Here is a 27,986-nt window from a genome sequence, read left to right on the forward strand (position 1 = left end):
GGGTCCATGTTCTCCTCCCAAACAATGGGCTTAGACAGCTGCCACTATTGGCAAAGTCACAAATTAAGTTTCAGGCATAATGACTACTGCACATAAGCCTAGACATGGGCAATAGTATATATATTTGTTACAAGCTGAAAGCATGATCCAATTCCTCCCTTAAAAATGGTATGCAATTTCTAGGCTTCCCCTTGGATTCCTTTGGATAATGAACGCTGTAGTAATGTATAATGTGGTTGAAGCCTGAAAACAAAGGCATCTGTGGGGAACACAACAAACTGCTGTGATTTCTTCTGGCCTTTACTCTGTAAGGGTCTGTGAGGACTCAGGCAGCCTGAAAGGAAAAGACAAAAACAGTTTGTATGAGCTGGCAGTAAAAATAGAGCCCAGGTTCATAGATAGAGAAATGATAGATAGATAATTCGGCCCTTAGGCCTCAGCCTTCCTGGCATGTTTTGCAACTTTTTTCTCTTGCAGTCAGAACTTGTTTATTTTCATCTGTTTTCCATGGGACTGTCCCCAAGCCCCCCATCTGCTGAGAAATGACTTTGCTGAAGAGGACCCCAGCAGTGTCAAAAGTCTGGAGTGAATCGGATACCATAGCTGCTCCTACAACAAAGTCTTTGAAATTTGGACACTCTTTAGACCTGATCCCACTACATTCCCAGCCCGGGAAGCAGAACAAAGTACTGACTTGTGTGCCACCAGGTTGCTAACCCTGTGTAAGTCCTGAGTTGACCACATTAGCCATTTTAACTTAATAAAATGGCACATGCATTTCTTTCTGGTATATTTCTCCTGAGTAAATAAAAGTATACCAAAATCAAATTTCCCTAGCACTTGCACCCAGGCATCTGAGTGGAATATTTACTAGCTAACATTATGTTTATTATTAACACTGTTTATGCTGTGCCACACCCTGTGTAATTGCTTGGCTCTCTCCCCTCTATTGCTTGGGTCTTAAAGCATCAAGCCTCTGTCCTCTCCCTTCACAACAGAATATTGGTGGGATTGTAAAACGAGGAGGGCCCTCAGCATCCTGTCTTGTTTTATAGAAAGGAAATCAAGGCCCTGGGAGGCCATGAAGTCCCACCATCTCATCGTAAGAGAGTGTCAGTATCTCAGCTGTGTCCACTTTGCCCTATCACCCTGCCCTTCGCTTTTATAATAACAGAGGTGTGTCCCACCTGTCTTTTGGATCACCGTAGAGCTGCTTAGAGGTATGCTGGCACCTGAGAAGGATCATAAGCTGGGAAGGCAGTGTCTCAATCAGATACAGCTAAAAATAGGCTTCCCAAGAGCAGCCTCGGCTAGTGAGATTGTGCTGATAGAAGGGGCCTCTCAGTGCGCTCCCTTGATATCCTACCTGTCCTACTGGAAGGATGGACACACTGACCACCTCAGCGGCAGAAATGGGCTGATAAAACAGTTGCACACACTAAAGGCAACCCACCTGCCACTGAAGTCCATGAGCAGCTCACTGAGGAGAGGAAATTCCATTTCTGCAGCCACCTGACAAGTGGGTCACATGGTATGAATCGAAGAAGCAGGAGGACTTTCCTCTTGGCCTCAGAATACTTGCACTACTGGTTTACTTGGTGGTGCCTGAAATCTTTCCATTAGGAGAGAATTTGGAAGTCCTAAGGCAACTTGGAAACTATTTAGTTCACTTCCCTCGATGTGTAGATGAGAAAAATGAAGCCCAGAGAAGTTAAGCAACTCTACCAAGGGCAAACAGCCAAGTCTAGAACTTCTCAAAGAAGCATCTCTGAAATAATAGTCTCATAAGATGTTCTCTTGGGAAAAAAAATTTTTTTAAGCTTCTGAGACCAGGATTTAGGATATGTTACATTCTACATTCTCCTTTATCCAGTCTGCTCATTGTCTATTTAACAAATATTTATTCAGTCTTGAACACATTTTAGGGATCTAGTCTAACCTGGCAAAGCTGAAGCCAGCCCATGAGTGTTCAGATTCAGGACCAAAAAATATGCAGCTACCTCAAGCAAAAGGAATATTCCTTGAGGTTAATCACTCCTGATGCTTTGTTAACATGGTAATAATACAGGAAGTGAGACGTAGCTGACTGGTGTCAGTCAGGAGCCTTTAGTGTGATTTATTTATCTAAGGCTGTTCTAAGTGACAGCTCTTGTAATTATGTGGCTGAACAAGTGAGCCTGAGACTGAGGCTACTGTCTTGAGAAAGTTAGTCTGCATGTTAGTCTGGGAATTAAACAGGGTAAGCCAGACACACAGGCTCCCTGAAGAAAAGAAGAATCAGAAAGCAGGAAATGGCCAGGGGCCCAGGGCATGGAGCCAGGGACTGGACCCCCCGCCCCATAACCAGGCACACCGCCAGCACCAAGGAGCATGCCAAAAACATCACCTCCATGTGGGTGGCTCACCACAGCCACTACAGTAACCACGGCTGCTACAAAAGTGGCTAGATGTCACAACTACCACGCAGATGGTCCACCAGCCACTGGAGTGCATTGACACAAGGAGAGTCACCAGCAGAGATAAAGAAAAGAAGAGGATGTCTCTCTCCATAAAGCCCATTCCAGAGTGACAGAAGAAGCATCTGCTCTATGATAATATCAGGGGACCTGATCACACCTCTCAGCATTGGACAGATCATCTAGGCAACAAAACAACAGAGTAACCATTACTCTTTCAGAAGGAGAGAAGAAATCTAGGGTTATCAGAGGTGGGAGCGGGGAGTGAGAGGGGGACAGGGAGAGATTGGACAAGGGGCATAAAGAATAACTATAATTTGTAACAATACCTATGCTAGAATATTGATTTGATCAACGTATGTCAATGTTGAACCCCCAAAATATGTATAATTAATTTTGATTCAATAAAAATTTTTTTAAAAAAAAGAAGAAAGAGGGAAATGGCATAAAAGAAAAGGTGGAGAGTTAGGAAAGTCTCTCCATGAGCCTCGGCAGGTCAGTCAGTGAGCATCTCCCACTGAAAGGAAGCAGATGACAAACACAGCCCACTTCAAACAAAGCATTTCTACAACACCCCACCAATGAAACACACTCTTGCCACAGCTCACAGAGGAAACAGTCACTTTGGATATTGATTATTTTCTATAGACTTTACATAATAAATTTCTCTCCTGAGCAATCATGTAAGATCAAGGAAGGAACTTGTCAATAGAATTTTTTTTAATTATGAGGAGAGGGTGGCTCCCCTATCAATTAAATCATGCTTCAATTAGTACAACGACCATTTGGGTCATTAGTTTAAGTGTTTGGAATTTCTACTTAAATAAGGTCACTTTCAATTTGGTAAACACTCCTAAGTCATCATATTAATTCACAGCCAGTCACCCAAGGAATGCTGAGTAAGTAAACATAATCAAGCATTAGCTAACTAGCCACAAATCCACTTGAGTTTATTAATTTCTCTCTTGGCAGAGAAGCAAAAAAAAAGAAGCAAACCATCAGAGACATTCATGCATCATTCACTTGATAAATATTTATTAATACCAGGTGCCAGGCACTATGCTAAACTAGATATAGTTTTTGTTAGGTTACTAATATTCACAACTAAGTTATATATGAATGTTTTAAAGAATGAAATTCTAGTTTACCAAAAATATAAATTTTAATTCCTGAGATGTTTTATCTTCATTTCTGCCCAGTGTGCCTTCCTCCATGGAGTAGATGATACATCCCAACTCTTAAGCATCCAGGCTCTTCATCTGTCTCTCCAAAAGACTTCCCTCGTCTGTCAAGCAGTCAATGAATAGAATCTCACACTAGAAGCATGAGGGAGGAACTCACCATTTTAAAAGTCCCAGGAGAATACAAGTGGTAAGAAATAGTTCACATTATTGTACTCAGATTTTTTTTATATACCTTTGGGTTTTGTTTTAGGGGGAGTAGCTTATACTTGCTCAAAAACTTTTCAAAATACACATATATTTCAAATGCAGACAGGAATGTATGCAACCTTGGAATAAAATTTTAAGAGTACTGCCTTATCAGAATTCCCTTTGCCTCATTTCAAAAGAGACAACCTCTTTCCCATCTTCTCCTGACAACACCAAAAACAAAACAAAAAACAACAAAAAATGGCACCCATCTGAAATTAATGCCCAAGAAAAGACCCTCTCTAAGAACAGACCTTATGCAAGTTACTTTGATCACCAGTAAAGAAGGGGGTTGGACTGGAGCTTCTCCTGTTCCCTCTATGGCCTGCAGATTAGGGGGTCCAACCTAGCCTAATCCTCTACTACTCCTCCATGGCGAGATGGTACAGGCAGCCCAGGCAGGTGTTGGCCATACACATACACACAGTGAACCCATGCATGTCTCCCCACACACACACCATGCTGCAGGCCCCTACTCATGAAACCCCAACTCCCCCAGGGACAGCCAGCTTACCGAGATATACAAAAGACCCCACACCACCCAGAAGGAGAGGTGAGGAGTCTCTTTCCTTCAGCCAGGCAGTCTCCTGCTGACATCACAAAGGTGTCAACTGGCAACCTCATTGTCATGTGGCTCTCCCCTGGCTCTCCTTCACTTACTTGCAAACACAGGGAAAGGGTGAGACCTTTCAAAGCTGCCAAGTGGGCAAGCTTCCAGCTGCAGTCTGGGAGTGAGCAAGCGGCAGAGCCACCAAACGAGGCGGCGGTGCATTGGGCCTCTCGTTTCAACTTCTGTTCAGTTATCCTGTAATGGAAAATTGCTTTGCACAAAGCTAGAGTGTTACAGTTCTTTCCAGCACCTCTCCCCCGCCCCGCCCCACCCTTCGGCAGCCTTCGGATCAGAGGGACAGCGCCCGCCTGCAGGAAGGTGGAAGGAGGGTAGTCGTGGCTCCTTACTATGTCCCTTGCTTCAGGCCCTGGCCCTGGGTGGTTACTCTTTTCCTTTGGAATGGGGCTGATATCAGGGTCGAAGTGTCCAAATAATTGTCAGTGTCAAGCCCAAGAGGTGATCTGCACAGCACTGCAGCTAACTGAATACCCCCCTGACATACCCCTGAACACCCGGAGGCTGTTCCTGAACGATAACAGAATCACTAGTTTGCCAGCCATGCACCTAGGACTCCTCAGTGACCTTGTCTACTTGGACTGTCATAACAACCGGATTCGAGAGGTGATGGATTACACCTTCATCGGGGTCTTCAAACTCATCTACCTTGATCTCAGCTCCAACAACCTAACTTCGATCTCCCCGTTCAGTTTCTCAGTGCTCAGCAACCTGGTGCGGCTGAATATTGCCAACAACCCTCAGCTGTTATCTCTCCACAAGTACACCTTTGCCAACACCACTTCCCTGAGGTACCTGGACCTCAGAAATACTGGCTTGCAGACCTTGGACCATGCTGCTTTCCATCACCTCATGGTACTGCAGACCCTGTACCTGAGTGGAAACCCCTGGAAGTGCAACTGCTCCTTCCTGGACTTCGCCATCTTCTTGATAGTGTCCCATCTGGACCATTCAGGTGAGGGCTTGATTGGGTGTGGGGAAGAGGATGTGACAGAGGAGGAGGAATTGGTTCCAGAAAAGGTGAAGTCAAAAGATGGTCAGGCTGAGAGCAAAAGCTGGGTTCAGCTGATTGTGAGCATTCTTATTGCTCTGTAGAGCCCATCCCTGGGTTGACTGGACAGGCAATAAGGTTCGTTAGAAAAAGTTCTGGTATAGGAATCCAAAGAGCTGAGTCCTGGTCCCAGTCTTGGCACTTACTAGCTGGCTGCTCTTGGAAAAGCCATCATTTCTCTGAGCCTCAGTTTCCTGATCCATAAAGTGGGGATAATAATACTACCTAACATACAGAGTTGTCAAGTCAAATAAAACAATGTGTTCAGAAAGGATAAAGTACTATGACAGCAAAATAATAAAGTAATATGGAGATGCTGTATTCCATTGGCAAACTATTTTAATGTGCCTAATTCAATGACTGAATTTTTCCAGGATCTAAAGGTAAATTCAGTCATTCATAGGCAGTAGAGAATCCAATAGGAGTATGATATCTGGAAGGGAAAGTTCAGTAGAGATGAGAGACACATAAGCTACCTGGACAAGAGAAAGGACAGAAGAAGGGAGAAGAAAAGCCTTTTGATGGCTACCTTGTTTTCCAGATGCTGCCCTCATAAGGAAGGAGAGAAGGGCATGAGTCAGTGAAGATGGGTCATGGTACTCACTGGGTTGAGCAGGGAGATCCCAATCTTACAGGCAGGTTCTCAAGTCTTACCTGGGAGATTTCCAAGTTAGGGGCTGCCACTCTATCCACTGTCCTCACCCCTTCTGTCACGGCCCCTGGGGCATCCCAATACACATCCCTGCTGCTTCTCAGGGACCTTGCTGTCCCATCCTTATACTCCACTCCTCCCTGTCCACCAATAGCACTTTTATCCAGGGAAATCAGAGCTTCAGAGAAACAAGAACTCCTCATAGAAAGTCTGGAGCCACTGATATAATCCAGGAAAATTGGATTTTGGATAGAAAATCAAACTCTATCAAAATCATGTCTTCTCTCCTTCCCTGGGTGTTTGCCTTTGAAAAGGTTTCACACACTCAGCTTCACAAAAGTCCGCTGAAGCTTCCACCATGAAGTCCTTGCTCAGGTAGCAACGTCCTAGGAATATTTTTGGCCAGAATGATAGATTTCAAGCAGAACTGGGGGGAGGGAACCAAGTGGTGGCAGCAAGTAAAAATGTGCGCTCCTGGCCTCCCAATGTCTTAAAACATCTTCCAGGGAGGGCTGGACTAGCGTGAGGCACACAAGGATCCCAGGATGCAAATTTTAAGGAGATACTGCGAGGGAGTGCTCACTGAGAGTGAGAGTCAGTTCCTCCTTAAATTTTGTGCCCCAGGCACCTGGCCCCACTGCCAGATACTTTAACTTGTTAGGAAAAATCAAAAAGAACTTTGTCAGTCACCTTCCTAACAGAAGTAATCATAAAAGAAGACAGGAGCTTCTTGGGGAGGTTGGCTTGCCTCTCTGTATCACCTTCTCTGAGAGCCAGAGGTAATGTCTTCTCCTTCACTGGTGCTATGATGGTTTCAAGAAAGCTCTCTAAAAGAAGGTCAATATTAATCACCCTCATGCATTAAGTGTGGTTCCTAATGTTCGTGCAACAAGCCTGTGGAAGGGCACCACTTTCTCTTGCCCCCTGCCTCCCATCCATATACATTTTCCTTGAGTAGAGCCTGGGTAGTCAGGGGGACCACTTACCCTAGCTGAAAGGAGTGAAGTAGCTCGCTTCTACTCCAGCCCCTAAGCCCACCCCTTCACCTCCCATTCAATCTCCCTTAATCAAATTTCTGCTTGTGTCTGGTCAGAATTTTCAGGCTGAAAACTTTGGACACCTTGACTTTTCAATTCAATCATGAGGCAATAGGATTATATTCACTGCATGTTTGCTAAGGCATCAGAAAGGAGTATCTATCTTGTCAAGTTCATAAGCTCCACACGAATGAAGAGTCTGTCTTTTGAGGTAGACAAAGATTTCTTCCACTGGGCAGTGGGACCTCACACAGGCACCCACAACTGTTCCAGTTCACTATTATTATCTCTTAAAAATATGAATAAGCCCAAGGCCAGAAATAAGAATAATTCATATTCCTATAAAGCTTTGCAACTGGGGGAGTTTTTTTCACACTCAGTGTCTCATTTTCTTTAGTTTGAGTATCAAGCCAACTCTTAAATTTTGTGCCCTCACCCTGTGAAAGAGGCTAGATTGATTTTTTTTTCAATTTTATTTATATTTATTTTTGTGGGGTACAGTATGTTGTTTCAATACGTGCATATAATGCACAGTGATTCACTTAGGGTAAATAGCATAGTTTTGTACCCATTAGTCCACCACTTCTCCTCCCTGCACCCACTCCTCTCCTGGCCTTTGGTAACTATTATTCTGCTGTCTATTTCTGTGAGAACCACTCTTTTTTTCTTTTTAGATTCCACATATGAGTGAGATCATTCGTTATTTGTCTTTCTGTGCCTGACTTACTTTATATAACATGATGGTTTACAGTTCTATCCATGTTGCTGCAAATGATAGGATATTATTTCTTTTTATAGCTGAACAGCGTTACATTGTGCATACATACCACAGTGTTTTGTTTTGTTTTGTTTTATCCATTCATTCATTGCTGGGCACTTAGTGGATTCCATCTCTTGGATATTGTGAATAGCATTGCAATGAACATGGGACTGCAGGTGTCTTTTTGATATACTGATTTCATTTCTTTTGGGTGTATACCCAGTAGTGGGAGTAGCTGGATTGTAAAGAACTGCCATACTGTTTTCCACAATGGCTGTACCAACTTACAGTCCCACCAGCAATATAGAAGGGTTCCCTTTTACCGCATCCTCACTAGCATTTATTTTTTGTCTCGTTGATAATAGCAATTCTAAATGGGGTGAGATGATATCGTTGTTGTTTTAATTTGCATTTCTCTGATGATTAGTGATGTTGAGTATTTTTTCATGTGTTCGTTGGCCATTTGTATGTCTTCTTTTGAGAAATGTTTATTCAGGTCCTTTGTCCATTTTCAAATTGGGTTATTTGGTTTTTTGCTTTTGAGCTGTTTCATTTCCTTATATATTCTGGATACTAGCCCCTTGTCTGATGTGCAGTTTGCAAACACTTTCTCCCATTCTGTAGGTTATCTTTTCACACTGCTAATAGTGTCTCCTTAGTGTGCAGAAGCTTTTCAGTTTGATGTAGTCTCATTTGCATATATTTGCTTTAGTTGCCTGTACCTTTGTAGTCTCACAGGATTGATATTTTTATCCCTATCCTTGGATGAGAAAATAGGCTGACTTGCCCAAAATCACACAGCTAGTAAATGGCAAGAAAATGATTTGAACTTCTTTATTGCAAATTCATATCTTTTTCCATGAGGCTATACTACCTCTTAAATTCTTGAGTCACATGATAACTATCATTCTATAAGTCAGTTTGGTTATAAATATAAGTCATGTTATAAGCATATGGCTGCTTCAGTTTTATTTCCTATCTGGCCACCCTTTGGTACTCGCCCGAGATCATTTTTATGAGACAATATGCACTAATTATCAAAAATTCCTTATGATATGCCTGTACTTCCTTTGAAAACACAGGTTTCACCCCAAACCCCAAAAGGATAAATCTAACTTTAGTGTTTGCTCTCTGATGGGCTTTATTCAGTCTGGTTCTCCCTTATCGTACACACATACACACATACAATTATAAACATGCATACAAATACACATGCAAACACACATATATACACACACATACGAACACACACATACACAAACACAAAGATATAGCTACATATATATTTCAAATATACATATGCAACCTACTCATATACCCACCCACGCATTACACACACATAACACATATGCACATATAAATGTACAGATACAGATTCACAGGCATGCATAGACATACACATACAGGTGAACATATAGAGTAAAATTCACTAGATGCTTGCCCTTTGGCCAGATCTCCATGTAAGGGAAGATATTTATTTTATTTGACTCTCATATGATGATTCATAGTCTCTGTTTGGTAGAAATATCTTTGCTACTGACAAACACTCTTGGTGAACTCTTACCATTAAGCCCACCTATTTATACCACATTTGCTATCAAAATGTTGATCTTTGACATGTTCTAGAATAGAGCCCACACATCTCTCTCCATTTGCCCACATTTCAGAATATAGAAAGAATTTTTGTGAAATAAGCTGAGTAACATCGTTGTTTATAAAGCAAAATCCAATTTAAAGATAGGTTTATTTTAGACCCAAGGAGGTACTGAACCTTCGCATTGGGAAATTTTACCTTGGTGCAATATTAAGAGCAATATGACAGTGGAATGCCAGTACATATATCCCTTTAAAAGAGAGGCAGTGAAGTAAGAGACATCTGGGCCACCACTCAGTTCGTCCATTCATCTGTTTAAATATTTATTAAGTGCCTATTATGTGCCAACCAAGTGCTCAAGGAGGTAACTAACCAAGAAGCCTGGGGCTGCATATGGAGACTCACGTGACTCTGGGTCATCTGCACCATAAGTGTCCCATGGCCCAGTAAGGTACAGCAGAACTAAACAGGGAAAGACAAAAGAGGCCAACATGTGCCTAGTGTGGGACAGCCTCGGCTACAGGTGATGAAGGACAGCCACCCCCAAGCAATACAGCCCAGTGTTAGGAGCTCAGGTTCTAGAGTGAAATAGACTTGGATTGTAATCCTAACCCTGCCACTTACTATCTGTAGGATATCAAATAAGTGACTTAGCCTCTCTGAACTTCAATTTCCTCATCTTTAAGACAGAGATAATAATAGAACCAACATACCTAGGGCTGTCATAAGAATGAGATAAGAATACTTATGAACTGTCATTGGTATTAAGCTTGCCACACCATAAGCACTCAATAAACAAATGGTTAGTGGATGTAAGAAAGATACAGGATACTGAGAGGAGAGTAGCAGACATCAGTCAGGTGGTATCCCAACAAGCAACAGACTTCAGGAAGGCTCAGCACATGTGGTACTGGAGGACAGTATAACCCAATGTCTAGGAGACATGACTGTAGAGACGCAGGCAGAGATAGAGATAGGATGTAGGAGGGTGGGCAGAATGTCCTAGGACTCTAATCCCCCAAGAAAATGGGGCAAGGGGAATTTTGGAGGGAGTCAGGTATTAGGTGAACAGGGGTTCAGATCCCGGAGATCAAAAGCAGAAGCCCATATCAAGACTTGGCCTCAGCCTGGGCCATGAGACTCAGGGCTGGCCCAGCATCAAGGTGGCTGCTCCTGAGTCTCTGAATCTGGAACTGAGGCTCTACCTAAAGACAAGCCCCACTTCCAGAGGCAGGCATGGATGTGCAAACAGCTTTCTACGATAAGGGCAAGGAGGGCAGTCCAACAGTGGGGCAGGCACAGCCTTGAGAGAAAGAAGTCGCCAACGTGGTGTGATTTTGTGATTCAACTGTACTAAGCACTACCTTTGCCCCGGTATCTCCCCATCCACTGCCTATCAATGAGCTGAAATTAGCCATTAGAAATTCACCCCTGTGGGTCCCCAAAAAGTGTCATAATCTTGAAGAGGACCCTGCAAAAATACATGAACTCCTGGGAAGAATAATACATGTGCCCCTAAACTTTTATCAGCTCTTGTATCAGAGGGAGGAGTGAATTCTTGGGAAATCCAATTAGCTAAGATTAATTCTGCCACAGTGGGGAACTTTGAAGGAAGCAGAGGTTCAGGAAGGAAATAGAGAGGTCTTAAAAGAAAAGACATGAGTGCAATAATGTGTCCATCCTCTATGTCACATTTTGGCTAAAGGTGCCCCTGTAGAGGGGATGCAGAGGAAGCCAAGTGTTTTGTTTAATCACAAGGCTACACTGAACAGGAATATTGAAACTTTCACAAATTGACAAGAGATTTGATGCTATTATCAAAGGTCTGAATCAAAAGAAACCCTTCAATAGCATACTCACCAGATGTACTGAAAAGTATTAAGTCTTCAAAGAATTCACATATTCCTTCTCCAAATACAAAAATTACAGCAGGAATGGAAATACGGTGTCCTTTGCCAGGGTGCTCTAGTGTGCTCTGATCAATACAGAGTTAAGAACAGACTGACACAGTCCATTTCCTTTCTGGCTCTGGTCAGCAACTAGGAGGACTAGTTTCTGGCTGGAACTGTAATTTTTCAGTCATTAACTCTATCTGAAGGTGAAAGTGGTAATTGAGTTCTTCCCAGGATATTTGTTTTCTCTAGTGGGACAGGGTCACATGACTCTCAGGACGCTCTCAAACATTCACTCAACTCTAAGCTCCTGGACATAAGGAATCTGGCCTTCTATATCCCCTCCCCCTCTACCCCCAAAGTCTAATCCAATGCTTTCCAATCAAGTTTCTGCAATGGTGAAAACAATCTATACATGTGGCATCCAATGCAGAAGCCACTAGCCACATGTGGCTATTGAGCTCTTGAAACGTGGCTCGTACAACTGAAGAACTGAATTTTTAAATTTTATTTCGATTCAACTCATTTAAATGACCACCCAAGACCAGTGTCTACCATATTGGTCAGACAGCTTTTTTACATAAGATGCTTAAATTGGAATTCTAGAATCCACTTCCTCACAGATAAGTGGCTGTAGACCAAGCCCAGCACAGAGATATCCTGACATCCAAGTTCAAGGTTATTCCCCAATGCCATATTTCTTTGCTATCAAGCACATCACAGTCCAGTCAACTCTGAAATGTTTATTGAATGCTCATTAAGTGCCCAACGTTGTATTATAATGCTGGGGTATTTTTAACACAGAGAAAGAAGTCATAATTCCTGTCTTTGATAAGACAATCTAGGGATGCAAGAGACAGAAAATAGTGTTGAAAGCCAGGAAGCCCTGTCCTGGCCATGGCAATGCCATTGTGTGATTTTGGGAAAGTTATTTCCCCTCTCAGAGTCTCACTTTCTTGTCTTTAAAATAAGGGTGTAGGATTAGATCCTCTCAAAGGCCTCTACTAGCTGGCAGTCTGTGGACCTGAATGGAAAGATAAGACACATCTGATGTAAAAGAAATGCAGTGTTCAGCAGACACGGTCCTAGGCGAGCAAGTGCAGAATGAGTGAGTGCTAAGACAGAGGTGTTTCTAGTGACAAGGGGTATGGTCACATGATTAGGAAGTACAGTTAAGTAGTTGACAGCCTTTAACTACTGCACTCTCCCACCTCCTGTCTTAAGCATCCTCAACTTGACTAGAACAATGTCTCCACCGCTAAGGGACTCAGTGCCCCAGACTTTCCTCCCAGGTCTGACCTGCTCAAACAGTGGTTCTCAAACTCCAAGGAGCACAAGAATCCCAGGCCCCACATCCCAAGATTCTGATTCAGTGAGCTGCCAATACAGGTGGTCACAGGTCACATTTTAAGAAACTCTATGGCAATGGCCTGTGTCCTGAACCTTCAGTAGCTGCTCCAATGGGTGAATAAATTGATTTGCACCACATTTAAATGGATAACAATGTTTTGAAATGTCTCCATAAAGGGCATTTGCAATTTGATAGGGAACAACCAGAAACGGTGAGAATTCAAAAAATGACAGACTATCAGGGATAGGAGTGGAGCAGTTTGAGGTCCTTCTGTGTCAGCTCTTCAATTATAGTTCCTAGAGTCTTACTGAGCCCAGTGATAGGACTCACACATCAAAGAGAAGTCTGGGCAAGGGTGCTGCAGAGGCAGGTGGACAAAGCCACTCAGGGACATCTGCAGGGAGCAGATGGGTTGGGGCATGTGCTGCTTCAGGTCCAAGTCATTTGAGGGCATTTTGAGCACAGAACATCTTAGTTTCATTCCAAGGCTATTTCATCTTCTATTCAAGGGTGCTGTAATAAGATAATAGCCCCATTTCAACCAATCAAGTACAAAGTCATCCACAACTGTGCCAAAACTTAGATTTCCAGAATGAATTCAAGTCCTTTCACTATTGCACTATTAATGCGAACCCATCTCCTCCATCAGAGAAATTGAAATAAAGATCAGAGGCCAAAAGAGAGAGTGTCTGGGCAGCAGACAGTTCTAAGGCCGTCGACTGCTCTGCCAGAATGGCTCTCCCACCTTATGACAAACTCCCTGCCCTGTAGTTCCCTCCTGCAGAAAGCCAGAAGAACAGCCTCCTGAGGGCAATGAGAAGGCTGGAAGTACAACTGAGTCAGTGATCCCTAAACCATACAGAAAATCCAAGAAGGGATGGGAGTGGCAAACAGTGTGGTTTGGGAAGGCTCTCCAGGTGATTCTGACACACTCTCTAACTCAACCCAGTTGGGATTCCTGAGAGTAGGTGATCTAAGATTCCTCCTAGGTCAGAAATGCCAGACCTCTACACATGGCCCCTCAGGTCACCCAACATCACTCGGGCCTCTGGAAGGCAGCAGTGCAAGTCTTTTCTGCTCTCTAGGGGTGAAGAGCTCCCCAACCTGGAGGTAATCCAGCAGAGAGTGGATGCAGCTAGAAAAGAAAGACAAGGGTCCATCCATGAAAGGCCTTGAATGATTTTCTGGGGAATATGCAATGCACCCTGAGAAGCATTGGGAGGCAGGCAAGCCTAGAGGTAGTTCTGGGAAGGAGACCCCCATAGGCATCCAAGCCAGAGAGGATGGCAGCCTACAGCAGCAGTGAGGATGGAGAGGTGTAGACAGGTCAGAAGCAACCCTTTAGAAGACAGAAACAACAGGACTTGGAACTGAACTAGACCCTCTCATGGTTCCTTATACTCCCTTTGTGACTTCTGTCACAATTCTAAGTAATTAATAAATTTGTGTTAATTTAACATCTGTCTTCTCTGACAGACTGGAAGCTCTTTGAGAGTGTGCCTTTCTGAAACTTCAGAAACCAGCACAAGTAAATATATAAATGCCCAGTAAATATATATTGAATGAATGAATGAGATATGGAAAATAAAGGAAAGCTAAAAATCAAGGATAACTCCCAAGGCTCTGGCTTGGACAACTACTGGGGCTTTGCTGAGACAGACACTCTTGGAGCAGGGTCAGTGAGGGGGTGAAGGGAGGTATTAGGGTTCTCCAGAGAGACAGAACCAATAGGATGTGTACATAAATATATGAGAGGAGATTTATTAGGATAATTAGCTTACATGATTGTGAAGGCTGAGGAGTCCCACGATAGGCCATTTGCAAACAGGATGCCAGTAGTGTAGCTCACTCCAAGTCTGAAGGCTTCAGAACCAGGGAAGCGACAGTGCCTTTGGTGTAATTTCTGGAACCCAAAAGCTGAAGAGTCTCAAGATCTGATGCCCACAGACAGGAAAACAGATTATATCCCAGATCCAGCAATTAGGGAGAGAGATTCGCCTTTTCCTCCATTTTTGTTCTCCCTGAGTCCCCAGCAGATTGAACAGTTCCCACCCATACTGTGGGGGGACCTTTCCCACCCCATCCACTCAGGCCCACATACTAATCTCTTCTGGAACCACCCTCAGGGACACACCTAAAAAGATAACTTTAACAGGTTCTCAGTAGTCTTTAATCTAATCAAGTCGACACCTAGAATTAACCATAACAGGGGAGAAGCCAAGTCCCATTTTGAGCTTGTTAAGTCAGAGGTCCCTGTGAATCAGTAAACATTTGAACATTCTGACCTGAAATTCATAATATACAACAGGGCATAAAATATATACTTGAGGATCTTTGGCTCCCTAGTGATTGTTAAAACCAATCAGAAGATATCAACCAGGAAAAAGAGTTTAAAATGAGAGGATAATAAAGACCTAGTACAGAAGCTGTAGGGACGCAACATATTGAAGAGTCAGGCAAGGAAGAGCCACCCATGAAGTGCTCTGGGTAGGAGCAGCCAGAGAAAGGAAATTAGAAGAGGGTGAATTCATGGGAAACAAAGAGTTCCAAAAAGTGGGAGCAGGTCAGATCAGGACTGAAAACTGTCCATCAGATTTAGCTACCAAGAGATCCCTGCTGTCTTGAGTAGCTCCAGTGTCCTGCTGGGAGTGGACAGCAGACAGCAGTGGGTTATGGACTGCACAGCAAAGAAGAGCAGCAGAGAAAACCATGTAAGTTACTCTTCTAGGAAGCTTGGCTGTGGACTGAAGGAGATAGAGTGATAGTTGGAGGGGAAGCAAGTAAAGAAAGAGTATTTTTTAGGGAACAAGAGGTCCAAGTAAGTGTTTATCTGCTGATGAGTGGTCAATGCAGAGAGAATGGGCAAAGACACAGGAGAGAGGGAATAACTGATGGGGTGAAGCTACCAAGGAGGCAGGAGTGGGTGGTCTCCAGGACCAAATGTGAGGGTGAGCCTTGAAAGGGAAAGGACATCTCCTCTGTCCTCTGGGACTGCAGAGAAGGAAGCAAGGGTAAGCACAGACAGGGACGAGTGTGACAACATGGGACAAATGCAATGAGGGGCCCTCTGAGAGCCTCTGTTTTACTTCCAGGGAGATAAAAGACAAAGAATGACTTTGTATCTGTAAAGCACACAGTTTCACGTGATGTTTTCTATGACGCTTCCAAAACATCAACCCAATTGGGTGATTATATGTTCACATCCCAGCTGAGCAGGTAGAACTAAGATGGATTCTGCATTTAGACCCTCTGGTTTTTAATCCTGCCTCTGTGACTTACCAACTGCTAGACTGTGTGCAATCCAGACCACAGTAATCTCCATGCCACCAGGTTCCTCATTGTAAAATGGAGATAAAATAGTACCTCTTTCCTTGAATTGTTATGATAATTAAATGAAATAACCACATGAAGATTTTAGAACTACTCTAGTAAGTGTTCAACTAATGCTAGCTAGATAAAATGCTAATCATTATTGTTCCAATTCTTAAAGAAAGTGAGAGTGAGTTTGCTGAGTGCTGATTCTGAGAGCCACAAGGGATACAGAGAAGGGTAGAGTGGTGTGGGTTTGCAGAAACAACAGGGTGAGCAGATGCTATACTTCTGCTGGGGTGCATTGTCCACAGGGAGTCAGACTCGGGGTGGGGCACCAGAATTCTGGGGAGGGGGGATGTTAAAGCTTTCAAAATGACGTTATGTAAAGAGCACCTACCCCATTCCTAGCCCATATGCAATGATACCTTTTTTGATCACTCAGTGGTAGATTTGGCCTTTCCCTCAACTAAAATAAAGGAATAACTAATACATCTAATTCATCCAATTAAAACATACTTAAGACTAGAATTATGTTAGATTATGTTAGACAAACTCGTCATTTTCCATGTATTTTCTTCAACAGCCAAGATTCTTCAGCCACAGCATTTGGCTGAGGTGAGATGTGGGCATTGGTATCCCTATGTGACATTCATGGAGGGGTAAGGATCCCAGTCTGGCACCCGAGTGCCTTCGTTCACTGATAGTTACTGAGCACCCGCTAGGTGCCAGGGCTCGGGCCAGGCACTGGACGTCCCTGTGAACAGAAACAGACATACTGTCATGGAACTTACACTCTAGTGGGAGAGGACAACAATAAATAAATAAATATATGACACAATGTCAAGTAATGAGAAGTGCTACCAAGGAAAATAAGAGAAGGGAGGTGGGGAGTGTGCCTGGGACTGAGAACAAGGCAAATACTCTAGGCCAGGTGGGCCTAAGGAGGTGACATTTGAGCAGAGAACTGGATAAATAAGGGACAAGCCACAGAGATATGACATGGGGGTGGGGGCGGTCTTTGTAAACAGAGGGAAGAGCAAATGAAAGGCCCTGGGGTGGAATGGCTTTGAAATATTAGAAGGTGAGTGTGGCTGGAGCAGAGTCAAGGGAGGGGAGAAAGGAAAGAAATGAGGAAATTAGTCAGGGGCCAGATCACATAGGGTCGGTAGGCCATGAAGAGGTTTTCGATCTTATTCGAACTGTGACAGGAAGTCATGGAAGGGTTTTGAGCAGGGAAGTGACATGATCTATGATTTACAAATTGCTCCCACTGCAATATGGGGAAGAGATTATTGGGAAAAGCAGGGACACAAGTTAGGAGGCTAACGCAGTTCAGGCGAGGGAGGATGGCAGCTGGGACCAGGGTGACAGTCCAGAGGACGAGAAGATGTAAGAATCAGGACATATTTTGAAGGTAGGATTAACAGGATTTGCTTATGCTTTGAATATGTGGTGTGACCGAGGACGCAAAAAAGGACTCCCATGTTTCTGCCTAGTCCACTGGTGAATGATGGTGCCCTTCAGCTACTGAGATTTCCTAAATTTCTGTTATCCATGAAGACGACTGCCCACCATCAGGATATTGTTGAGTAGATAGGTAGTTATGAAGTATATCCAGCTCTAGGCCAAACTGAGGAGAAACTAGAGTTTGCCTGTAGCTTCCAAGAACCACCAGGTACCAGCCCCCAGCCCTGGCACACAGCTGTTTCCCCTTAATCCTTCAAAACCTACTCATGAAAGGTGGTAGCAGGAGTTTATCCCTGGGCAGGGATTAAGTCATTTTCTTCCTTTTCAGAAGACTTTACACTTTGTCTTATTTTACTGGTGAAACAAAAGTTTTTATCTCCTGCTGACAGAATTCTGGGTACTGACAAGCACTTGAAAAGGAATTATCAGGAAAAGGGGACTTTCTGCCTATGAATCATACCCATATGCAACCAGTTATACAAAAGACCAGTCCTATTATCACAAAACACCTGCAAAGCACAGGAATAATCAGGTTGAACTTGCTGAACTTCAAGGTCTCTTCTGTACATACAATGAGTCTATGAATCACGTTTAACCTTTATAGAACTGTGGACTCTCTATCCAAGAGGAAAAAATTGTGAGTACTGGATAAGAACTGTACTTTGGACAGGCCCAAATCATCCAAATCCTTAATATTTCAAGATGCCAAGGATGCTTTAGACCAAGAGTCAGCACACACTTTCTGTAAAAGGTCAACAGTAAATATTTTAGGCTTTGTGGATCTTTGTTGGAACTGGTCAACTCTGTGATTAGCATGAAAGCAGCATGTACAAAAACAGGGAACAGGCTGGATTTGGCCCACCATTGTATTTTGTTGAACCCTGGCTTATGCTGTTGTATTAGTCCATTTCTGTGTCTTATAACAGAACACCTGAGACTGGGTAATTTGTAAAGAAACAAAATTTATTTCTTACAGTTTCTGAGGCTGGGAAGTCCAAGGTCCAGGGAACACATCTGAAGAGGGCCTTCTTGTTGGTGGTGACTCTACAGCGATGCAGGGTGTCACATGGTGAATGGCTGAGCAAGAGAGCTAACCTGCTCACTTGCTCTCCTTATAAAGTCATCAGAACCACACCTATGACCACCCATTAAACCGTCAATGGATTAATCCATTCATGAGGGTACAGTCCTCATAATCCAATCACCTCCTAAAGGTCCCACCTTTCAATTACCATAATAGGATTTCCCACTCTCATAACACTGTCACAATGGGGATTAAGTTTCTAATACCTTTGGGGGGCACATTCAACCCATAGCAGCCATCATGGGAAGAAAGCTGGACCACAAAGAAACGTGGCTCCAGGTAGGCAAAGGTAGAAACCAGCACCAGGACCCTGCTTGAGGATCTGAGGATGGTGACCTTGCTGGCCTGTTGGCTTCAGTGGTGTTGGGCTGCTATATTGCCCAATCTAGGTTCCCTCCTAGGGAATCACCTCCTCTGGGCCACCCATAGAAGAGCAGAATATAGTAGTGATCCTTTCAAATTCCAGTTGAAATTGGGGGACCTGTTCTAAACAGCAGGCCAAAGACATGGGAGTTGAAAAAGTGCTATAGGAGACCAGACCAATAATCCACCCAATCTGTCATGTATGCATTCAACAGACATTTATTAAGCACCTACTCTGTGCTAGGCACTAGGGATACAAAAGTGAACAAAAAGGGCCTCAGCTCCCAAACAGCACTCAAACAGTAATTGGGGGATAATAATGATTGCCTTTTGATGTCATGCTACAGCCCTTTCATTCTCACATTCCTACCTTTGTCTCCTTCTCTGCAACTTCAGAAGACAGAGGAGGTGCCCTTCTCAGTTCAAGGCTTACTTCTTCATTTGGTTCCTGTCTCCTCAGAGACTTCACCAAATCCTCCCAGACTCATAGGGTAGGCAGGGATTGGTTTTCACCTAGTGTAGAGTAGTCCAAGGTGGTCAGAGGTTGGCTGACCCACCTATGGTCTTCTACCACCCAGTTTCTCTTTTCTCCAGCTGAGAGTCCATTGATGACAGTGACTCTGAGGTGTAGTAATGACAAATAACATTGAATTTATTCAACAAACATACCTTGAGCTCTGGTGTGTGCTAGGCATCATTTTAGGTATTGGGGATAGAACAGTGAACAAATCAGACAAAAATCCACATGCTCATAGAGTTTATAGTCTAGGGGGTGGAGGCAGACAAAAGAATAAGTGGCAAATCAATTTCCTTGACAAATATATAATTTAGCTGGAGAAAAAATAAGAAGGAAGACAAAGCACTGTACACCTAATGATGCTGGGTGAGCTAGGGCCTAATAAGAAATGGGGGAATTTGGCTTTTTTCTTGGTTCAGGGTAGAAATTGATGAAGTACTTGAAAGAGTACTGGTGCTCACTCTCTGAGAGGTCATTGCAGTTCAATGGGGGTGGGGGCGTGTCTTCAAATTCCATCCTTACTTTACATTGACACCTCCTGGAGCCTCGACCCTCTGGTCAGTCCAGATGGTTCCTGAGCAAGTGCTGCCACAGGGGATTCAGAGCAACCCACACAGGGCCTGGCTGCTCTGGGGCACCAAGCCCCTGGGAACCTGCAGCAGCCACCTGGGCAGAACAGTGGTCCCTTCTGTAGGCCAAGAAAAGGAGCAGTTCCTCTTATAACCACTGGGTTCAAGACTGCTTTTGGAAAGGGAAGCCTCCTGGGCTCCTGCACTAATAGGTATGGTTCTGAGTGACAGAAACTCCTGTTCCTCTGTGCAGCTGGTTCTTGCAGACTGGTTTTCTGGCTGTGAGCAACATGCTGTGTACAGAAATAAACACTTGGTGGTTTGTTTCCTTGGGAACAATTTACAAGAAGTTAAACATTAATGACATTTGTAATTACACCTAGGATCTTTAACTGGGGCAAATGCCCTGGCCCCACTGGAGGGGATGAAGGAAGGGATAACATGGGGCCTAGTTACCTGTCTATAATGTGAATGGAATCCCCAGGAGATGTGCAGAGCACGATATGCACAACAGTACCTGGTAGCCCTGTGTGAGAGGCAAGGAGATAAGAAAGCCAGAGAGGTAAGAATTAGTGTACAGTTTATTCATTCCATAGCATGAGAAAATTAAAACTACCCTGTCGGGTGGTCAAGAGTAGAGCTTAGCGCTTAATTTTGTAAAGCACCTCATATGGTACCTAGCCTATATCAGGCCCTCCAGGATCAGTAAACAGATATGAAATCTCTAAAGTCATCATACCAGAATAGGAAAAGAATGTATGACTAACAAGCTAAAGAAAAGGAAGTGAAATAAAATAAAATAAAGCAACAAAAGAGAAGAAAAGGGACATGAAATAAGTGGGACAAATGGAAAACAAATAGTAAGATACTAGATATAAATCCAAATATATCACTAATTACATTAAATGTTGATGGCCTGATTAAAACACTAAGTTTGTTAGCTTGGATAAAAAGCAAAACCCAGCTACCTGCTGCTTATAAAAATATACCTTAAATATACAAACATAGTAAGATTAAAAGCAAAAGGATGGAAAAAGATACACAATGCAAACACTAACCAAAAGAAATTCAATACAGCGGTACTAACGTCAAACAAAGTAGACTTTGTAAGGGTAGAAGCATTACTAGAGATAATGAGAGATGTTGTTCAATGATAAAAGGGTAAATCTGCCAGAAAGATATAAAGGTTATAACTTTGTATGCATCTAATAACATAGCTTCAAAATACATAAAGCAAAACGTGACAGAACTATATGGAATAGGCAAATGCACAATCATAACTGGTGACTTTCTCATACTTTTCACAGTAATTAAAATACAGCAGACTAATAGTAATAAGAAACAATAGATGCTTATAGATAAAGTCAATAAGGGTGTAGAAGATCTGTACACCACCACAACCTAATTGACATACATAGAACAATGTACACAACAAAGACAAAATACATATTTTTTTCAGAGCACATGAAAAATATACTAAAGCTGGTTTTATGCTCAACCATAAAGCAAATTCTCAAGAAATTTCAAAAGATTGAAATTGCAGAAAGTATGTTTCTGACCACAATAGAATGAAACCAGAAATCAATAATTAAAAATACTACTATAAAATCTCCAAATATTTATAAATTAAGCAATTTTAGTCAACGTATGATAGCTCTTATGGACAAGAACAATAATGATCAGACATGATTTATGCCTTCAAGAGCTAAAAGTCCATCTATTAGGGGAGAAAAGATGCACATGTATATAGCCGTCATGCAAGGTGGAGTGTGATAGGTGCATAAAGAATAATAAAAGGAAATGCTATGGGTGAGTTCTGGAGCAATCACATGTCCTCTGAGCTATGAGGATGGGGTGGTTTGAGAAAGTCGATCATGCAAAACCTGGGGGAAGAGGCATTTGATGCAAAAAGAACAGATGAGGGCAAGGGCAACATGTAATCAAGGAATCATATGTTGTTTAATCTGACCAGAGCAAAGGTGGGTTACCAGGAGTGCTGAGAAGTGAGGTGGGCAAGGGTGAGGGGGCAGATGCTAAAGGGCTCTGAATGAACGGAGTGGTCTAGATGTTATTCTGAGGTCCTAGGGAAATTGGGGTGGGGGGCGTTGAGCCAGAGTGTATCTGGGAAGAACTGTACTTGAGGAAGGTAATCTGGCAGGAGTGCGTAAGATAGACCAGAGCTGGGAAACGTGGAAACAATGGAGGTAGGGAGATAGAGAGAGGAAAGCCCAAACCTTGGCGGTGACAGTGGGGAGGGGGAGAGAGAATGCCATGGTAGAAAAACCCCAGCCTTCCTCCCAACAGAGCCACCCACATCCCTTCCTTAACAGCAGCTGAACAATGCATTAAAATCACTGCCTAATTGCTCCTTTCAAGGTTAATGCTCCAAAATGGGGAAATGTGTATTTAATGTTTAGTCTCATCTCTGCCGACTCAATTTGAAAGCTCAATCTTTTTAAAAATAGAATGAGATAAGCCCCCCTAGACACACCCCAAACCCTGAAAATCCCACGTTTTCCCTTCTTAAATACATCTTTCTGTGTATATTCCTATGTCTCTGGCAGTGTGGGCAGGTGACCTGAGCCCTCTCTTGATAGAATTTCTGAACAGTTCCCAGGAGGTTCCCCAATCCTCTCCAGCCCCACTCTTGGGCATCCTGGGCAAAGCTCCAGAGGTCTTCAAGCCAGGATGGCTAGAAAGAGGTCTAGAGGCATAACTGTGTTCATGCTTCTTCACATCCCCAACTCCTTTCCCTTTACTTGAGAGCTCTCAGGTGGGCAGGGTCTCCCTGAGGGCCAGTGTCCCACATTTAGTCTAGAGAAGAGTTTCTTTCTCCTCTTTCCTCTGTGATTACTGCAAATAGTGGATGTGATATAGTCCCTGCACTGGCTTCCCTTCCAGTGTCTACAACTTCCTCCAAGAGCAAATGCTCAACAACATTACACACTTCAGGCCGTCTTCTTGAACATAACTGAATGACTTCACTTCAGGTGCACTGATACAGAGCAAGGTGCAGGTGGTGGTGTCCAAGTGGTGAGGACAGCTCTCTCCAGCCACCCAAACCCAACTGCCTTCTCTCCAGTCAACTCCCTTTTGTACTCCCTTCTCCAATTCTCCTGCTTCTAGCTCCCTCCCAAACCTAATTTTCCTACCTTCACTGGTCACCAAGGTTATCTATGCTTCCACAGAGTCAGGTGGTTCCTGCCCTCAAGTTTAGGGGACGCTTCTGTCCACTCCAGCTTCTGTTTTTACCTCCCACTTCTGCAAAAGAAGCTCAGACAGCTCAGTCTTGGTTTTCTCTGTCTTCTGTCTCCTGCCTAGATCCTGCAGTTTATCTAGAACCTTCAAGTTATAAAACCTTCTGAGTCTCAGTTTCCTTATTTGTAAAACAAGGATGATAATATTATGTGCATCAAGGGTGTGAGAATTAAATGAGATCTGAAGTTGTTTGAGAAAGCTCTGTACTGTTTTCCATTGTGGTTGTACCAATGTACTGTCCCACCAACAGTGTAAGAGTGTTCCCTTCTCCCCACACCCTCGCCAGCATTTGTTAGTCACCATCTTTTTGATTATAGCCAGTCTAACTGCAGTGAGGTGGCATCTCAATGTAGTTTTAATTTGCATTTCCCTGATGACTAGCGATGTTGAGGATTTTTTCATGTACCCATTGGCCATTTGTATGTCTTCCTTTGAAAGATGTCTATTCAGCTCCTTTGCCCATTTTTCAAATGAGTTATTTGTTTTTTTACTGTATAATTGTTTGAGTACCTTGTATATTATAGATATTAATCCTTTGTCAGATGCATAGTTAGCAAAAATTTTCTCCCACTCTGTAGGTTGTCGTTTCCCTCTGTTGATTGTTTCCTTTGCTGTGCAGAAGCTTTTTAGTTTGATATAGTCCCATTTGTTTATTTTTTCTTTTGCTGCTTGTGCTTTCGGGCTGCTGTTCATAAAATCTGTGCTTCCATATGATCCAGCAATCCCACTTCTGGGTATATACCCAGAGGAGTGGAAATCATCATATCAAAGAGATATCTGAACTCTCATGTTCATTGCAGCTCTGTTTACAATAGCCGAGACATGGAACCAGCCTAAATGTCCCTCGATAGATGACTGGATAAGGAAACTGTGGTATATATACACCATGGAATACTACTCTGCCATAGAAAAGAATGAAATTCTCCCATTTGCAACAACATGGATGAGCCTGGAGAAACTTATGTTCAGTGAAATAAGCAAAGCACAGAGGGATAAATACTGCATGTACTCATTCATATGTGGGAGCTAAGAGAGAAAGAATGAAGGAAAGAAAGACCACAGTGGTGCCCTGGACTTGCAGAGGAAGAGAACATTCTATGGGCTACAAAGTGGAGAGGGGGAGGGAGGAGGAGGAGGGAGGTTGTGGATAATTGGATGGGGGACACGGGGTACAAATGCAATTTGTGGTTATGGGTATACAGTCAGTATGAATCTGGCCCCCACATCACGGGCATGAGGGGTGGCAATCAGCATTGTATCTCATGAATATTCATAACAAAAAAATTAGCAAACAGAATACAGCAACACACACACAAAAAAAGAATTAAATGAGGTAAAATTTGTAAATCACTTAGCATGTAGTAAGAGCTTAGTTTACATTAGCTGCTGTTATGTTTTTGATCATGGTTATCTCAAGCCCTTGTCTCAACCCTGAGCTTCAACTCATTTATGTAAGGCACGCTGGATGTATTCACCCGGAAAACCAACACAGGCTTCTCAGCAACAGCATGGCAGAGTATACAGAGCTAGAAAAATGCAGGGCTGGGTATAGAGCTGTGGGTATTCTTTGCACCAGGGACAACAGCCTCCCTTCTCACCTCTCCACTAACCTGAGAATAGGTATCATTCTTTGCACTTGTAAAATGAGGAAATGGGATTCAGAGAGATAATCAGGTATCCTGCCTAAGTTTGCAAAATTAGCAAGAGACAGTCTGGATTAGACCTCTGGTCTTTCTAGCTCCATAGCCCACTTTTCTTTCTGTCATATACTGAAGGCCTTGGTCCTAGATGTGAGGAAGTAGGCAGGGAGTTGAATCAGCTGCTAAAAAGGACTGAAGACTAACATAGATTATGTGATCACCTAGTGAATGCCAGCAACACCACGAAGAAGCAGAGCTGCTTCTCCTACTGGTAATCTGTTTACCCTGAGCTCTCCCTGACTTCTCCTGGAACATGAGGGGTGGGGTTGGAAGGTGGGGTAGAGAACACATGGTACACCTTTCAGGGAATCTCATCCCTCCCTAGAGTTGAGCCAAGTGGTTTGTGATGCTCTTGAGTGGCACTAGTGGTCCGTGGTTGGACTCAGGCACAGGGTAAAGTTAACAAGATTAAGGGGAAAATAAAGGTCAAGAAGAGGAAGGGGCAAGAAGGACATGATGAACCTTGGTGGAGGTCTGAAGAGTGTCGACACTTCAGGGCAATCTTGCTGAAGTTTCCAACCTCCCAGCTCCTGTTGTGGTCTCTCCTTCCTTGAGGATCTTTAAGAAATGAAGCCCATTTTTATGACCTGAATGCAGCTAAGCCTGGGGACAAGTAGTCCAGGCACAGTACTTCTCAAAGTTTCATGTGCCAACAAATCCTCTGGGGATCTTGTTGAGATGCAGATTCTAACTCAGGAGGTATGGGGTAGGGCCTGAGATTCTGCGTTTCTAACAATGTCCAGCGATGCCAACACTGCCAGCCCACAGACCACACTTTAGGGAGGCTCCAGACAGCCCCTTCAGGTCCCCTTTGGCCTTAGGACCACGTGAGTTGTGCTTTGAGCACTCTACCTGATTTGTTTTGTTTTGTTTTGTTTTGTTTCATAGATGATCTCAATGCCACATGTGTGGAGCCCACAGATCTGGCAGGGTGGCCCATCTCACGGGTGGGGAACCCACTCCGGTACATGTGCATCACGCACCTGGACCGCCAAGACTACATCTTCCTGCTGCTCATCGGCTTCTGCATCTTCGCCGCAGGCACTGTGGCCGCCTGGCTCACAGGTGTGTGTGCTGTGCTCTACCAGAACACCCGCCGCAAGACCCGTGAGGACGAGCCTGAGGACGAGGCTGGGCAAAGGGAGGAAGTCGGCAGGCGATTTTTCCAAACCAGGGTTAACTCGGGCCACGATAGTTTTCCTCAACTGATTTAGTTGCCAGAGACCACTTTCCGATCCTCCTTCCCCCAGCCTCCCTGCTTTCTCTCTTACCCTCCCCATCCCACCACCTCAGAGCTGTCTTAAAGATTGAAGCCTACTAGGAAAATAAATAAAATGTTTGGTGGCCATTTTACAGGTTGGTCTCTTTCCACTTCACCAGCCCAAGGACACTTCCTAGAGGTCAGCGGGAGGGAGTAGGACAAAGTCTAGAAAAGCTGTTGGATGCATCTAAATGCTGAAGAAGTCCACCCAAAAGCAAGCCAGCTCATGTTTAGTGAGCACCTACTATGTCCCTAAACTAAGTGCTGGAGAGAGGGATATGAAAAATACAAGATCTAAGACCTTCCTCAAAGAGCAAACAATTGGGGATGGGGGGTGTCAAGATTAAAGTCAATCAAATGGAGAAAAACACAAGACACAATGAGAACCAACACTAATGAAATGTGTCCATGGTTCATCTTCCCACTCCTTCTCATGATTATCACAACAGTTCTATAATATTGATATTATTTTATAATGAAAAATTGATACCTGGACAGGTTAAACAACTGACTCAAGCCACTCAACTGGTTAGCAGCAGAGCCCCCCAAAGTCCACATTCTTTCCTTTACATGAAGCTGCCTTCCAAGGAAATATTTAGCAACATAACATCATAGGAGGGGTCTTCAAAAGGTTCATGGAAAATGCATATTTTGAAAAAACTATATGTGGATTTCAAAATTCTTTTGCACCAAAATAAACTCATACTAACTTGTTACAATATGTCTGAACAGCATCTAGTTTGAGGCACTAAAAAGGATAAGACATCAATTTGAAAAGAACCCTTATCAGAGCAACATGAATTCTGCTAAAATTGCAGCAAGAACAAACACCAAATTTATGGTGAAGCTTGGGTGGAAGAATGATGAAATCATTGATGCTTTACAAAAATTGTATGGGGACAATGTCCCAAAGAAATTAGCAGTTTACAAATGGATTATTCGTTTTAAGAAGGGATGAGATGATGTTGAAGATAAAGCCCACAGTGGCAGACCATCCACATCAATTTGCAAGGAAAAATTAATCTTGTTCATGCCCTGATTGAAGAGAACCAACAATTACCAGCAGAAAAAATAGCCAGCACCACAGACATCTCAATTGGTTCAGCTTACACAGCTCTGACTGAAAGATTACAGTTGAGCAAACTTTCCCAAAACTGTGGCACCCAGATCAGTGGCAGACAAGAACAGAGCTTTCAACAGAAATTTTAAGTACGTAGGATCAAGATCCTGAAGCATTTCTTCAAACAGTTGTAACAAGATATGAAACATGGCTTTACACAGTACCATCCTGAAGACAAAGAGTAATCAGAGCCATGGCCACCAAGAGATGGAAGTGATCCAGTCAAAGCAAACGCCAACCAGTCAAGAGCAAAGGTCATGATAACAGTTTTTTGGTATTCTTAAGGCATTTTGCTTGTTGACTTTCTGGAGAGCCAAAGAATGATGACATTTGCCTATTATAAGAGTGTTCTGAGAAAGTTACCCAAAGATTTAGCAGAAAAATGCCTGGAAAATCTTCACCAGAGAGTTCTTCTCCACCATGACAATGCTCCTGCTCATTACTCTCATCAAACAAGGGCAATTTTGCAAGAGTTTCAAGGCAAAAT

At 43.3% G+C, this 27,986-nt stretch overlaps 1 protein-coding gene across 1 annotated transcript; it reads left to right on the forward strand.

The window, feature by feature from the left end:
* The first annotated feature begins 4,844 nt into the window (after positions 1–4,844).
* Positions 4,845–26,332, forward strand: LRRC52 (leucine rich repeat containing 52). Its single transcript, XM_063103925.1, has 2 exons — positions 4,845–5,466; positions 26,007–26,332. The coding sequence occupies exons 1-2, from the start codon at positions 4,845–4,847 to the stop codon at positions 26,330–26,332; spliced, it is 948 nt and encodes a 315-aa protein (XP_062959995.1).
* The last annotated feature ends 1,654 nt before the right edge of the window (positions 26,333–27,986 follow it).

The sequence above is a fragment of the Cynocephalus volans genome, chromosome 8, assembly GCF_027409185.1.
Source record: "Cynocephalus volans isolate mCynVol1 chromosome 8, mCynVol1.pri, whole genome shotgun sequence".
In the NCBI taxonomy this organism is placed as follows: Eukaryota; Metazoa; Chordata; class Mammalia; order Dermoptera; family Cynocephalidae; genus Cynocephalus; species Cynocephalus volans.